The sequence below is a fragment of the Melanerpes formicivorus genome, unplaced genomic scaffold, assembly GCF_026170545.1.
Source record: "Melanerpes formicivorus ecotype bairdi unplaced genomic scaffold, bMelFor1.0.p_v2 SCAF_15, whole genome shotgun sequence".
NCBI classification, from domain to species: domain Eukaryota; kingdom Metazoa; phylum Chordata; class Aves; order Piciformes; family Picidae; genus Melanerpes; species Melanerpes formicivorus.
Genome location: NW_027142367.1, coordinates 12,909,424 through 12,925,974, shown reverse-complemented (window position 1 = coordinate 12,925,974; position 16,551 = coordinate 12,909,424). Strand labels below are relative to the sequence as shown.

Genomic DNA, 16,551 nt, shown 5'->3' with positions numbered 1-16,551 from the left:
CTCTCTGGGAAAAAAAACATCCAAATTCCTTTATCATACCACAATCTACAGGCTATTTATTAAAAGAAAAACATCAGTTGGTTGATTCAAACTTTTTCCCCCTAAGATAAGTTATTTTATTCCAAAGGGGGGAATACTGGAGTACTGTGTCCAGTTCTGGAGCCCCTATTACAAGAGGGATGTGGAGGTGCTGGAACGTGTCCAGAGAAGGGCCACAAGGATGATCAGAGGGCTGGAGCACCTCTCCTATGAGGACAGACTGAAGGAGTTGGGGCTGTTCAGTCTGCAGAAGAGAAGGCTCCGAGGTGACCTAATTGTGGCCTTCCAGGATCTGAAGGGGGCCTACAGGAAGGCTGGGGAAGGACTTCTCAGGATCTCAGGTAGTGATAGGACTAGGGGGAATGGAATGAAGCTGGAGGTGGGGAGATTCAGGCTGGATGTGAGGAGGAGGTTCTTCACCATGAGAGTGGTGAAACCCTGGAATGGGTTGTCCAGGGAGGTGGTCGAGGCCCTGTCCCTGGAAGTGTTTAAGCCCAGGCTGGATGAGGCTGTGGCCAGCCTGATCTAGTGTGGGGTGTCCCTGCCCATGGCAGGGGGGTTGGAACTAGATGATCCTTGTGGTCCCTTCCAACCCTGAATGATACTATGATACTATGAAAAAGCACAGGGAAGTTTATAGATAGGTGCAGTGTTTTGCTCTTTCACAGCTTTTTTTGAACCTAGACTGTTCTTCAAATGTTCTCCAGTGTAACCACTAATTGCTCAGACATTGCTTCAGCTATTTCACCCTGTGTTGCAGAGATAATTTAATAAGCTCCAGCTTGCTCTAAAATACCTATTATCCCAGCTCATAATTTGCTCTGGTAAGACCCCACATGGAGTACTGCATCCAGCTCTGGAGCTCTCAATACAGGAAGGACATGGACCTGATGGAGTGGGCCCAGAGGAGGGCCACAAAAAATATCAGGAGGCTGGAGCACCTCTCCTATGAGAACAGGCTGAGGGAGCTGGGGTTGTTCATCCTGGAGCAGAGAAGGCTCCCAGGAGACCTAACATCAGTCTTCCCGTACCTGAAGGGGGCCTATAAGAATGCTGCAGAGGGACTGTTTACAGAAGCCTGTAGTAATAGGAGAGGAGGAATGGTTTGAAATTAGGGAAGAAGAGATTTAGATTGGATGTTAGGAACAAGTTCTTTACCATGAGGGTGGTAGAACACTGGAACAGTGGAGGTAGCTGAAGCCTCATCCCTGGAAATATTCAGGGTCAGGCTGGACAAGGCTCAGAGCAACCTGATGCAGTGGAGGATGGCCCTGCTGACTGCAGGGGGCTTGGACTCAATGACCTTTGGAGGTTCCTTTCAACCCAAACCATTCTGTGACTAGTTTATGATAAGTTCTGTTTCTGCTCCAGCTGGAATTCTTACCTTTCTCAAGGTAGCCATCCTTTTCTTGCCACCTGATTACAGATCACTCCTTTTGGCAAAGAATGATGAAAAAAAACCCAAAAGTGATTAACTGTTAACTCCTCGGTCTTCTCTGTGCTATCAGATCATAAGTTTTGTCATTCCTTATCAGTTAGTCATCCAGAAGGTCAGCCTTATCACTACTGTAAACACAACCTGTGTCCTTGTTATGGCCAGCAGGAGTAAGGAAGTGACTGCCCCTGTGCTCGGCACTGGTGAGGCTGCACTTCAAACACTGTGTTGAGTTTTGGGTCCCTCACAGCAAGAAAGGCATTCAGGTGCTGGAGTATGGCCAGAAGAGGGCAACAAAGATGGTGAATAGTCTAGAGAACATTATTGTGTGAGGAGCAGATGAAAGAACTGGAGATGAAAGTCTGGAGAAGAGGAGGCTGAGGGGAGACCTCTTTGCTCTCTACAACTCCTTGAAAGGAGGTTGGAGCGAGGTGAATGTTAGTTGCTTCTCTCTAGTGTCAGGTGATAGGATGAGAGGAAATGGCCTGAAATTGTGCCAGGGAAGTTTAGGTTGGATATTAGGAAAAAAATCATTATTGAAAGAGTGGTCAGGCATCAGAAAAGGCTGCCCAGGGAGGTGGTCAAGTCACCATCCTTGGAGGTGGTCAAGAAATGTGTGGACATGGCACTTAGAGATGTGGTTTAATGGCCATTGTGGTGTTAGGTCAATGGTTGGACTTGATGATCCCAGAGGTCTTTTCCAACCAAAACAATTTTATGAATCCATGGTCTCCTTTACAGTTGAACTTTGTGTTGTGCCTTGACCCACCTGATTTGGCCCCTGCATTCTTCTGATGTTCTTTTACACTCAACTCTTCTAACAGATCTAGTTTCTACTTTCTGCACAAGTCCTCCACTTTAGGATCATGCAATTTGATCTCCTCTCATGGTTTTTTTTTTAATTGGGACACCTTTTATTTGTGCTTATGGTATTATTTTCCTTCAGAAATTGCAGACTCTGTGACTATCTTAGGCTTGTTTCACAATAAACATTACCTATCAGTTCTAGGAGCAGAATGCAGTCTGCTTTATTGCATACTATTGCTTTTATTCTCAAATTTTGTCTTCTTACCTTCTGAAGAGTGGTGAACTTGCTCTTTCGTGGTTGCTATCACTTGAATAGCCTTCTACTATTATAGGCTGGCCCATCTCTTTCCTAGTCAAGCCTAAGAGCACTTCCTTTCCATTGTCTTTTCTACATTTGGTAATCCTGAGCCTGTTCTTCTTATATGATCTCCTGAAATCATTATTTAGACAGCAAAGTGAAAATGCTCTAACCATAAGCTGTTCTTTGGTAATACATAATTAAGTGCTTGGACGAGCCCAGCTCTGGCAACAAGAGCTAGCTGCAAAAAAAAGGGCTGCTTTGACATCTGTGCCAGTAAAATGAGAATACAGACAAGATCCAAACGTCTCCTAGCCTTATCAATAAGCCTTTTTAGGTCACAGTAATTAGCAAGGTGGACAGGAGGTTTCTGAAGCACTCTAAAGGGGCTACACAGAGGCATCATCCTCCCAGGCTTCATTTGCCAAAACTCTGCTCAGTTGTAAATCAAAACGATTGCTCTGATGGTTGCAATAGTTCCTTAGCATGGCTAGATTCAGTGTTGACACCACACAGGTTTCAGATATCAAAGCTTTTTCTGTACAAATCAGCTCCCATCTGCATGCAGTCATGCCCCCTCTGCTGCCAGCAGCTCCTCTTTTCACCTGCAGCTAAACTGGCATGCCAAGAAAACAAAAGGAGCAGCGTTGGAAGGATCAGATGAGCAACCACATGCACCTGCTATTACACTTCCATTGCAGCTCTGAAATCAGTGTAGCACAGCCCAATGAATTTTTCTAAGACAGACAGACCTACCCACTGATGAATACATCACATAAATCCAGGAAGGAACAGGAAAGGTCTCCAAAAAAGAAATGTGGATACCAATGTGATACAAGTTGGAAGAAACATAAGTCTTTGCCTTCTCCTCCTTTAAAGCAATGATATTTTAACCTGTTCCTTTTACAAGTCTCCCGAACATACTGTGCTAGTTAACTTGATGTCTAAAAATTCTTTACTACAGCATGAGGATTTGAAAACCTTTATTCACATCCTTACCTGAGGCCAACTCCAAAAGCATTTAAGAATTCCTTATGAGAAACCAAGTTGTTAAAGTGTCCAGAACAGGTCTGAATCTGGTGGGTTGTCACCACAGTCTGACCACTGCCCTAGACCTCCAGTCTAAGCTCCCTGAATTGTATGCAGCAGCATCTGCATCCCACCCAGCAGCAGTTATGATCTTACCAGCTTCCTGACATCCCACTGCCCAAGCAGCCAGATCACAGTGCCAACAACCCCAGCCTTCTGAGGAGCTAAGCAGATAGCAGATGCTGTGGCAGAAGAACGTAAAGCTGGAAAGAAAATAGTATAATATTGCAAGGGTGCTAAAGGTTATAAGGTTTTTAGCAGAGGAGAGAGACACAAAAGGCAAGGCAAATAAGGAAGAGATATCCATGTAGGAGGCATTTTGGTGGAGAGGAAAGTAGAGGTAAAAACTCCTACAAATAAGCTGAGACCCAGCAAGGAGGATGATGCACGGATAGGACAAGAATGGCAGCAGGGAACTGCAGGAGCATGCTGCTGGCCAGGCAGAGGCAGGAGGGCCCTGTGATGGTCCCATGGATGCTGGAGCAGATGTGGAGCAAAGCTTCCCATTTCCTCTCTTTCAAGGCATGCACAAAAACTGTGCTGGGAATCAAAGCAACAGGAGGCAACAGAGGAAGTTCAGAACCACACTACTGTTCTCTAATGATGAGGACAGTTGGACACAGAGCTGCCACCTCTCCGCAGCCAGAAGGGTGACACCCACCTCTGAGGTTGGGTCTGCCTTGGAGAAGGAGCCTGCCCACAGGGAAATGAACAGTTTTTCTGTCCTGTGGCTTCCTAGGATGAGCTCCCAGAACAGCAAGCAGCCCAAGGTCAAGCATTCCATGACAGAAAATCTCTTCACATACATATAACCCACAGCCCAGCAAACTTCTAAAGGAAAAGAATCATCATCAACTTTAACTGTGATACTAACCCATTATCTAGACCTACTAAAGCAAGATGAATATCCAGATGATTTTCTACCCATTTCTTGCAGTGTCTCAGCTGGTCAACAGATGTGGAATTGAAGCAGCAGGATCTTCGGCCCCCCATTTCCTTCTCCCACCTCTCAAACCAGAAACCAGTCCAGGCAGGGGAAGGACTGAATGAACTCCAACAAACTTTACACTAGAGGGAGCTTTCCTCAGAGAGACACAGCACCTCAGCATCCTCATTACATTATTTTCAACCTACCTACAGGGCAATACATAGGACTGAGGCAAAAGAGCCCAGTTCTGAGGTGAAAGAGCCCAGTTTTGACAGTTCAGGCACTGCAGTACGTTGATGATGTAGGGCAGGATGGAGCACAAGAAGGTACCTGGCAAGTTCTGCCCAGTGCTGTGGCTGATGAGATAAAGCTCAACACTGATGTGTTTCTGAGAAGCCTCCTGATTGGAAGCATGCTCATCCTGTGACCTCATTAAATGCCCGTGTTGAACACCAGAGCAACTTAACAGACTAGATTTTATACTGACCCAGGAGGCTGCTCATTAAGCTGTTAATGAGCACTTTAATGAGGCAAGCTGAGATACACCTTCCCTTGTGGCCATCCATTTCAGAAGGCCTGAAATACACACAACTCTGTTACTGTCGGTGTAAGTGTTGAATTGTTTCTCGAACTCAAGAAAACTGTGTTGAGGTATTATTTAAACTGAAAGTTCCTATAAGATGCTAATGACAGCCTAGACCTATTTCCATTTATTTGCCAAACTCCAATAAACTCCCCCAGAACTATAAGCTGAACCAGAAGTCCTTACCTGTGAAAGCATTTGTGGCCTGAAAACCAGCTTCCTGCATACTGCTCTCCCAGTGAAGCTTGAGATTCCCGTCTTAACCTGTCCTTACTGGAGACAACAGCCGAGCTTGGAGCTGTCAAGTCACTTCCATCTTAGCTCACCAGAGTCCATTTTTCTTTCCATTCCCGGATTTGGCACCATCCAGTTTCCACCTGATCCCGGATCTTGTGATTGGTGGCAGAGGGAATCTGCACTGAAGCTAAGCAGGAAACATTGGACAGTTCCATCAACCAGCCAGCCAGAGGATTTGGGCCATGATGAATGCGGAAATGAAGCAAATTGCTTGCCAAGACTTCCTTTCCCTTTTACAACTCCGTTCTAATCCTCTGTTCATCCAGCACCATTTTTTCCAGGTCTCGGACAGCGGTGATGTTCGCTTGTCTGTCCTCTCCCGTGTTCCTCTCTCCCCTCAGGCACACTCACTGAGAAATTAAAAAAGAAGAGATTATGTTTCCTGATGACCTGTGGCAACATTAAAATTAACAGACTCCAGGGAACAAAAACCCAAAACACATTATCAGGGATTGATTGTACACATTAAAGGAGATCTTCAGAAGGCAAATATTGCGATTTTGCTGAGATGCAAAGTGTGACCACACAGCTCTTTGAAGTGCAAAGAGGAACAGTGCTGAGGGTGTCATGTGCATCTCTGAGAACATGGTATGATTTACATTTCAAAAGCCATATTTAGCAAGAGATGGGGGCAGCAGTACAATAACAAAATTGCAGTTAAAAGAGAAAAAGAAAAATACTCAGGGCTCTCAAGTCTAGTCTATTCAAAACCACAGTGAGATTATTAGCATTTCACAGAGCTGCCTCCCTTCTTCTCTGGAGCAGGGAAGGAGAGCGCTGTCTGCCGACACTATCTGTGCCATTCTAAGTCTTCTGAGGTTAAAAATCTTTGTATGCCTGCGCTGTTGATTATCTGTTTGAAATCTCAGCTGTAACACAGATGATGCAACTCGGTATCTTCAGACATTTGGTAATGCCCACAGGCTATACAAGAGAAAGGTGGTTAGGTTGTGCTGCATCCTGCTGCTTCTGCAACCCACTGAAAACCAGAGAGGCTGCACATCCAGCCTTTACAAACTAGCGCACCCTTACTTTTACGGAGTGAAGCTGAGCAGCAGACAGGTACAAGTTCAGGGAGAAGATTCTATTAGAAAACAAAAAGGAATGAAAAAAGGGAACTTGGGAGGAGAATCCACTCACTCCCCAGCCATCCTGTTCCTTCATGTCGTAATACCTGGCATGTTATGTCCCAATTTGGTGGCACAGGCAGGCTGAAACTATATCTATGATGATCTTCTGATCATCAACACAGGACAGACTGCTTAGTTACTTGTATCCAAACTGACTGACCCACATTACAAACAAGTAATTTTACAGAACAGATCACAGACTCACAGAACGGCTTAGGTTGGAAGGGACCTCAGAGATCATCAACTCCAACCTCCCCACCACAGGCAGGGATGCTTCACAACCAGACCTGGCTGCTCAAGGCCTCATCCAACCTGGCCTTGAACAGCCCCAGGGAGGATGCATCCACAACCACTCTGAGCAGCCTATTCTAGAGTCTCACCACCCTCATACTGAAGAATTTCTTCCTAGGATCCAATCTAAACCTACTCTCCCTCAGCTTAAAACCATTTCCCTGGTCCTATTGCTAGACACCCTCATGCATGAAAAGTCTCTCTCCAGCCTTTCTGTAGGATCCCTTTCAGGTACTGAAGGGCAGCTCTAAGGTCCTCCCAGCAGTCCATCTGTGGTCCTACTGCCTTATAGAGGATCTGTGGCTTTGAAGGAGCTTTCCACTGCTCTGCTAGCAGTCCTGCAGTCTTCCAACAGGATTTCCACTAGCCCAGCAGGGGCCCTGCTGTTTTCCAGAGGGTCCAGGGCTTTGGCAGAGCTCTCCACTAGAGCGCCAGGAACTCTGAATGCATTCAAGCAGACTCAGGCTTCCAACAGCCTTTGACTAGCCACTGCTGGCCCTGCCACATTCCAGCACACCATTTCCTGCCCCAAAATCTCAACTTAATAGAAGAGAATGTAGAAACTGGGGGGGGGAGCAGGGAGGGGAAGGGAATCAAACCCAACTTCACGTGTGGTATCCTCTATCAGCAAAAGCTGCGCCAAACATTTTAGAGAAGTGTTTAAAATGCTATTGTTTCAGAATAAAATATTCCTGATTAACCTCCTCAAGATGCTTTTCCTGCCCTTCCAACTAAGAACCGTTTCACACAAGGTTATTTTATTCTAAAATACATACAATCCAGCGAGTATAATGCACATACACTGCAGCACGTATTTCTTTTGGCTCCAAACACCATCCGAACTACTCTTTAGTGACTACAGATGAATGTTGCAGTCATTTCCCAAGCTTTTTCTCTAGAGGCCTCAGTTTCTTCTATATTTGTAAGAGGAGGTCCATATTTGCATTCATGTTTTCAGCTTTAGAAATTTTGATTTTTTGGTTAAGAGACCAATCAATTTTCCCTGGAAAATTCATTTCTCCAGACTTCCATACAGGATGTTTACTCAATGGGCCTTAAAGACATGCCTTTTAATGAGAAGCAACTAGAAAAATAGGGGGGGTTAATTAGAACTTTATTTTCATATTTCATTGTGTATACATTTTCCCCCTTAAAATCAAAGGTTGCACTTTCATTTTACACTAGAAGGGTAAAAGCCAGTATAGAGTTGGGAACACATACAGCACACACTTCAATGGGACCACCACTGAAGTCTTGAGAAGACTGAGAGGGCATCTCATCAATGTGTATATCTATCTGAGGGGTGGGTGTCAAGTGGAGGGGGCCAAGCTCTTTCCAGTAGTGCACAGTAATAAGACAAGAAACAAGGGGTTCAAACTTGAACACAGAAGATTTCACCTCAACATGAGGAAAAACTTTACAGTGAGGGTGATGGAGCACTGGAACAGGCTGCCTGGAGAGGTTGTGGAGTCTCCTTCATCTGGACACTTTCAAAACCCTGGATGCATTGCTGTGTGGACTAGGCTAAGTGATTCTGCTTTGGCAGGGGGGTTGGACCCGATGATCTCTGGAGGTCTTTTCCAGCCTCTAATGAACTGTGATACTGTGATACTGTGATTTTGGTTTATAAATCCATAATTTTTATGCCTTCTGCTTTCACCATTTTAATTTGGTTTATAAATCCACAATTTTGATGCCTTCTAGCTTCAGCATTTTAATTTCTCTCCCCATCTTAGGAGATGTTCAAGAGATGTGCATGAGTACTTCAGCATCCAGGGAAATTCTCTTGTTGTGAAATCTTTGTAAAAGACAAAGCTCTGGTTCTGAAAATAATAATAGTACTTTCACTTATTTTTTGAAAAATAATCTTTTATTAAGATAATTCTTTTCCACATCAACTTTTCTGCTAAAGTCTCTAAGAACCTAAGAGTGCTGAAGGAACTCTGCAACTCACAGCAACCACTGCTTCTTCAGACAGAAAGATGCAATTTTACAGCATCACACAGTATCACAGTGTAACCAAGGTTGGAAGAGACCTCGAAGATCATCGAGTCCAACCTATAAACACAGACCTCATGACTAGACCATGGCACCAAGTGCCACGTCCAATCTCCTCTTGAACGCCTCCAGGGACGGTGACTCCACCACCTCCCTGGGCAGCACATTCCAATGACGAACAACTCACTCGGTGAAGAACTTTCTCCTCACCTCGAGTCACTGTCACAGGACACTGAATCACTTTGTAGAGTTTATTCACACCTTAGAATTTAAAAGGTAGTGCACTGTAGCAGGTTTAAGTTCTCTCCTAAGGACTTGCATGAAAGAAGGTACTGTCTTGATTGCCCTAAATGAGCACTTTCTACCACTGCAAAAGCGCTCCTGTCCCTTGGGAGATGATGAACTGGGAAGTGACTAGCAGGACAATGTGTAGTGCTCAACACTTGCTTGTCTTCTTCATAACTCAGAAACAGGCTGATTACTTATAAAAAGCTTCACCCCTATGGCAAACCAGGCTATTTAATGAGCACTTTCAATAGACAGACCTTTTATCAGCCATATCTGCACAACTGTTTCAGGTCTCTCTGATTTTGAATGCATTCAAATGAAGACAACAAAGCAGCCCAACCAATACCACTGCAAATCAGGAAAATGGAAAATTCCATTTCTAACAGCACGTGGAGCTATGAACAGTGCTTGGTAGGAGAAGAGGAAATAGCCTCAAGTTGCAACAAATGAGTGTTAGGTGGGACAATATGATTTTTTTTCCCCCCCTAACAGCGTTGTCAAGCCCTGGAACAAGCTGCCCAGGGAAGCAATGGAGTCATGGATCTGTTGGAGTGGGTCCAGAGGAGGGCAAAACAATTATAGAGCTGAAGCACTTCTTCTCTGAGGACAGGCTGAGAGAATTGGCGTTGCTCAGCATGAAGAAGAGAAGACTCTGGGGATACCTTATTGTGACCTTTCAGTACTTAAAGGGGGCCTATCCAACAGCTGAGGTCAGACTTTTTATCAGGGCCTGTTGTGACAGGCCATGGGGTGATGGTTTTAAACTGAAAGAGGAGAGATTTAGACTGGAAATAAAGAATACATTCTTTTACACTGAGGGTGGTGAAACTCTGGTACAGGTTTCCCAGAGACATGGTAGATGGAGATGTCCCATCCCTGGAACCATTCCAGGACAGGTTGGACAGGAGTCTGAGCAACCTGATCGAGTTGAAGATATCCCTCCTCTCTCCAGGGGAAGTTGGACCTTTAAAGGACCCTCCTAAGCCAAACCATTCTATGATTCTACACATACTTAGCTAGCCAATCTGCTAGTTCTCTTTTCTTATGTATTTGAAGACACAGTATGAATAGGCCACTGTAAAAAAAGCATCTCAGAGAGAAAGCAGCCAGGAAACGTCATTAAATCCTCTGGTAATACCTACAGTTTATGAACTATTCTGCAATCATCAATCAGGGCCAAGCCTGGAGGAACTTGCACTGAAAGAAGTAGTGAAACACTGTTTTTTCCAAGACAACTCTCTAACATCTTGAACAACTTGAAAGCACTGGCTGACATGTAAATGCTGCAGCTTGGGGCTTTTGTTTGGGTTTGGGTTTTTTTCCATTTCCTTTCACTCTATACACAATCTCCTTCTCTGGCCATGTGCTGTTGGTTCCCACACAGCCATTAGGAACTTACTGGATGTGTTGTCAGGAGGGTTATAGCCACGAGAAGTGTCTCCTGTGAGAGCCCCTGGCACAAGACAACCTCAAAGACAGCATTTCACCAAGGTGTTCATCAAATTCCCTAAGAGGAGCACCCGTCAAACCAGCCCACACGTTTGCATTTTGGAGGAAGTCACTGAAGAGCTTGGGAAGTGTGGTTCAATTTAATTTCATCAAGAGACAACTCACTGCTTGAAATTCTAGCTTTCAGGTGAAGGAAGTGTAGGAGGACGGACAGCTTGTGCTGTCCTCCTCTGGCTGTGGTTGCTGCAGAAGCCAGGTGCCAACCAAGACCACAGCCACTGCCAACACTGACCTGCTCCATGATGGAAAGCAGGACAGAAGCCAGCAGTGAGACTCCAGCTCAAGAGAAGATTTAAGCACGTCTCCGAATTAACGGAAAAGAAGTAACCTGAGTGAAGTCAGGACAAGTACTGAACTATCCATGTGCTTAAATACTTAGATGAAATAAGGCCTATACTTCCCACAGGTTAAGGCAGAACAAATCTGGAGTTTCTGACTGGAAAAACGCTTCCAGTATTTTGTTTCTATGAAATGGTGTTTGAAGAAATATCTTTTGATGTCTGCTAAAGCTATTTAAAATGAAGCATATAGGCAGACATACAGCTCACCTCTCCACCCATTATTTCAGATTCACCAAGTTTTCCAGCCTTTGGTTTTGCTTCTCACAGAGACTTCTGAACTAGCTATTAATATCCACCACTTTTATCTATGCTTTTATAGATGCTAAGGCCTGTGTCTACTGTCCAGTCCTTTCCCTATGCTTTTCTGAGACCCTATCTCAAATACTGAGTCCACTTCTGGTGTCCCCATATAAGAAGGACATAGAACTGTTGGAGCAAGTCCAGAGAAGGGCCACAGGATGATCCATGGGCTAGAGCACCTCTGCTATGAGGATAGGCTCAGAGAGCCGGGCTTTTTCAGCCTGGAGAAGCGAAGACTTTGTGGGGGGACCTTAGAGCTGCTTTCCAATACCTGAAGGGATACTGTCAGAAAAGGACTTTGCATAAGGATGTCTAGAAATAGGACAAGGGGGAATGGTTTGAAGCTGAGGGAGAGTAGGTTTAGACCGGATCTTAAAGTTCTTCAGTATGAGGGTGGTGAGACACCAGAATAGGTTGCCCAGAATGGTTGTAGATGCCTCCTCTTTGGAGGTGTTCAAGGGCAGGTTGGATGAGGCCTTGAGCAGCCAAGTCCAGATGAGAGGCATCCCTGCCCATGGCAGGGAGGTTGGAGTAGATGACCTCTAAGGTCCCTTCCAACCTAAGCCGGTCTAAGACTCTATGATTTCCTTCTACCTATAATTTGCCTTCCTTCCGAGATACCATTGCCCCAGTGCTAGGTGAATCCTGGTTCCTGGGACATGCTATGCTTCCTAACTGAAAGGCCATTTAAAAACCTCAAGCAACTTTCACAGAAGACCATCCCCATACCAAACTGAAAAACAGGTTTAGAAAATATGTTTCTCTACTCACATCTTTCTCACACACACATAATTTGTTTCCACTTTCTATATTCAAGATTAGTATAGGTCAGCTGTGACTTCTGAAGCAGCTGCTGTATGTCACTTTATTAACTCATTTTTTTGTCACTCAAATGCACTTCGATGTCATGTTACACATTTACATTCCTGCAGATACTTCCAGATACCCTTCAGCTTGTCTAGGAATAGTGTTCAAGCTTCTTGTTCTTTCTTTTTTTGTTAGAGCACTCCCTGAATTGGGGCAAACAGAAGAACCAAAACCAGGTGTGGTCCTCCTGCATTCCCTGAAGCAGAAAACGGGTCTTGAGAAGAAAACCCAGTGTTGTTTTTTTCTAGCCTCTTAAGAAAATGTTTCATAAAGCAAAATACATCCTAAACAACAATGTGAGCACAAGCTGCAGAACCCACTACAGACAAGGTGCAGTTCAGTAGAAAAAGGATGATCATTTTGGTACAGACATTGCTTCTCCTCCTCATCCTCCTCCTGTTTGTTCGTTTCTATTTGGAACAAAACAGCAAACTGAAGCATTGATATCACATCAGTCTGTTTAGTAGCTTGAAGCCAAAGTGAAGAGTCTCTGGTAATCAGATAGCAAATGAGTGTTTATTGCACTGGAGTAACTCCTATAAATAACTGATAACACAAAGGAGCACACCACATTTCCTTCCATTAATCTCACTAAGTGAAGTAATTAATTTGGATCCTCTATTTTGTATCTCTACGAACAAACTAAGGAGCCATACATTTTCCCACAGCTGTGCTGACAGGAGGCTGTGAAATGCCAGTGGAAAAGTTCACTAAAGATCTCCATGACAAGCTCTTGAGTTTGGATGAGACAATTATTGGGAGAAACTGTACCAGACATGTTATGCAGGGCACATGAGAAGATGGCATTGTTTGTTTCTAGGCATTAATAAAACTGTAATTACCAGAAGCTGTCCAGAGAAATCGTTAATCACGCTGCTCCGTGAACCTGAGCAGTCCAGGAAAAACCTGAGCTCTGAATTTTATTTGCCAAAATAACAAAAAAGGAGGAAAATCAGAATCCAGCCTCAATTAATGTTTTCCAAAAGCACCACGGGGTCAGTACTTGAATTTGCAGAATGCTGATAAAAGCAAAAGTGACATTGAGAAGACTGAAGAAAAGATGACACATTTCTGACAGGTGTTCCTGTAACTTGTATGAGAAACAAGCAGTTCACAGAATCCCAGGGGACTCTGCACATCTCTGCAAGGCTTTGAGTATCCAACATCCAGCTACATTCCAAATAGCATTTAGCACACCACTGGAAAAAAATCATGGTTGCAAATCACAGCTGCAGACCCTGAACACACTAATAACCAGCAGCAGGATCAGGTACTTACTGGTTTGAGAGCTGTGCCATGTAAGACATGTGAGAAAGGAGGAAACACCTTATGAGAATGCAACTTGGCCACTGACAAGAGCATTAGCAATGTGGAACCAACCACAGGACAAGAGACATGTTCCTCTCCTCTCCCACAGCAAATCATTGCTGCTTCAAGAAGTTTCTTCTGGCTTCCTCTGCCTCATTTCAAGAGCCCAGCTGTGGTGGTTCTAGGCTATGCTTTTAGAATTTAGCTGCAGGTTTCAAGCAGAAAAGTAGGAAAATATAAATAAATCACTATTGGGTGTAAAAAGGAAAACAAAAGATTATTCTAAACAAATTCTTTGGATAAATGTCTGGGATAAGAGGAGCTGTACCATAACAATTTTTCCCATTCCCTTTTCTCTTCTGATCTTGGCTATTTTTCTGCTTCACTCGGGAGAGATAATGTGCTTCTGGCTGGCCTTGGAGGAGTCTAACCCACTGCTTTTCTCTCTCCACTCCTCTCTCTCTCAGGACAGGGGTCTTTCTGACCAGGGTGGGGGTTGTGTTGTTTGCTAATTGTAAGTATCTGTATAATATTGCAAATACTGCATATTTTGTACATATTCATTGCATTCCACTGTAGACTGTAGGTTTTGCTTGTAAATACAGCTTCATTTGCTCCTAACTGAGTTAGTCTGGCTGAAGTTAATGCTGGGGGGAAACTTCAACCCACCACCAGCACACTGACATAAGCAATGTTCATTGTTTGCAAGCTCTTCCTTTGCACATCACTCCACCCTATACCCCACCTGCTGAAGGTGAGACCCCACCTGCTGCAGAGCTGTATCCAGCTCTGGAGTCCCCAGCACAGGAAGGACATGGACCTGTTAGACTGGGTCCAGGGAAGGTCATAACAGTGATCAGAGAATGGATCTCCTTCCCTATGAAGAAAGGCTGAGAGCATTGGGGTTGTTCAGCCAGGAGAAAAGGCAGCTTCAGAGAGACTTTATTGTGGCCTCTCTGTACTTGAAGTGGCCTATAAGAAAGATGTGAATAGGCTTCTTAGAAGGGCCTCTTGTAACAGGATAAGGGGTGATGCTTTTAAACTAACAGGAGATTTAGATGAGATATAAGGCAGAATTTTCTTACATGGAAGGTAGAGAAACTGTGGCACAGGCTGCCCAGAGAAGTGGTAGAAGCAAAGGTCAGACATTCAAGATCAGACTTGATGTGAACCAGGGAGGCCTGGCCTAGCTGGAGGTGTCCCTGCTGACTGCAGGGGAGTTGGGCAAGGTGACCTTTAATGGTTCCTCCCAGCCTGATGCAACCAGACATGCTACTGGTAAAACAGAGAGAAAAAGCTACAGCAGCATTCTGATTAATTCGATCTTGTTTTCTGGTGAGTGGATCACTCTGCAAATCCAAACCAACTCTATTAGCATTATACGAGTCTTTTAACTAAGTAAAAGCCTAGTGCTTATTTCCAGGCAACACCAACAATACATGTTCTCCCTTTAGTCTGGCTTCATTTATTTATTTATTTATTTAAGAATCTGTTGAAAAACAATTTACAAAACAACTCACAAAATTCAAGTGGGGAGAGCACAGCTGGGAAGCGGTACCCTGAGGTGAGCAGCTAAATCTCATTTTCCGGAGAGCTACACAGTTCATTCTCTCAAATCCCTCATTACTCAACATACAAAAGCAATGAGGCTACTTTTCCTCTTGTCCTTGAAGGACAGCTTTTTGCATAAACAAACTGCATTAAGGAATGGGAAGTTATGCTTCTATCAGTAAAACCTGTGAAATTCCCCTAGCTGAGAAGTTCTTGTTTAGCATGGATACAAGAAAAGGATTGGGACTTCCACACTTTGGGAAGCATTTCTAATCTCAGAGATTTGAATATATAGATAATATATAGATACGAATCACAGAATGGTTTGGGTTGGAAAGGACCTTGAAGATCATCTAAATAGAATAGAATAGAGTAGAATAGAAGGGAATAGAGTAGAATAGAAGGGAATAGAATAGAATAGAAGGGAATAGAATAGAATAGAAGGGAATAGAATAGAATAGAATAGAATAGAATAGAATAGAATAGAATAGAAGGGAATAGAATAGAATAGAATAGAATAGAATAGAATAGAATAGAATAGAATAGAATAGAATAGAATAGAATAGAATAGAATAGAATAGAATAGAATAGAATAGAATAGAATAGAATACACCAGACCAGGAAAAGACCTTTGAGATCGAGTCCAGCCTACTATCCAACACTATCTAATCAACTAAACCATGGCACCAAGAGCCCCATTTGGTCTCTTCCTGAACACCTCCAGTGATGGTGACTCCAACACCTCCCTGGGCAGCCCATTCTAAAGGCCAATCTCTCTTTCTGTGAAGAATTTCTTCGCCAGTACTGGATGCAGTGCTCCAGGTGAGGTCTCACAAGAACAGTATAGAGGGGGAGAATCACAAGGAGCCAACAACATCATGTTTGGCATTTTTTTTAATCTACTGTCCATTCTATTTTCTACCAATATTTAAAATTACAGTTTAATGTAACCTTGTCACATTTTAAACCCATTCTTGTTATGCTCATCATACACAGTATATGCAACTAAGGCACATTAACTGCATGTAACTGAAGAACAACACTGACAGCACCTTCTTTAATAACTGGTGAGGGAATACTCTGACCAAGCAACACAAAAATAGGCATTTTTATCAAGGTAAATTGTACTGGTTTGTTTCTCTCAAACTTCCCATTTAACTGTTCTCTTCTTGTACTACCCATGTGAGAGGCCTTGAACACAAGCCCTATGAGGAGAGGCTGAGGGAGCTGGGATTGTTTAGCCTGGAGAAGAGGAGGCTCAGGGGTGACCTCATTGCCCTCTACAACTACCTGAAAGGTGGTTGTAGGCGGGAGGGGGTTGGTCTCTTCTCCCAGGCAACCAGCACCAGAACAAGGGGACACAGTCTCAAGCTGCACCAGGGGAGGTTTAGACTCGAGGTGAGGAGGAAGTTCTTCACCGAGCGAGTCGTTCGTCATTGGAATGTGCTGCCCAGGGAAGTGGTGGAGTCACCGTCCCTGGAGGTGTTCAAGA

At 44.0% G+C, this 16,551-nt stretch overlaps 1 protein-coding gene across 4 annotated transcripts in view; it reads right to left on the bottom strand.

Annotated features, from left to right (window-relative positions):
• Positions 1-16,551, bottom strand: part of LDLRAD4 (low density lipoprotein receptor class A domain containing 4) — a 390,804-nt gene that overhangs the window by 245,176 nt on the left and 129,077 nt on the right. For all 4 annotated transcript variants that reach the window (XM_068147658.1, XM_068147659.1, XM_068147657.1 and 1 more), the window contains one exon: positions 5,366-5,826. In XM_068147658.1, the coding sequence (XP_068003759.1) occupies positions 5,366-5,405 (40 nt within the window). In that variant the 5' untranslated portion in view covers positions 5,406-5,826. The remainder of the gene's footprint in view (positions 1-5,365; positions 5,827-16,551) is intronic.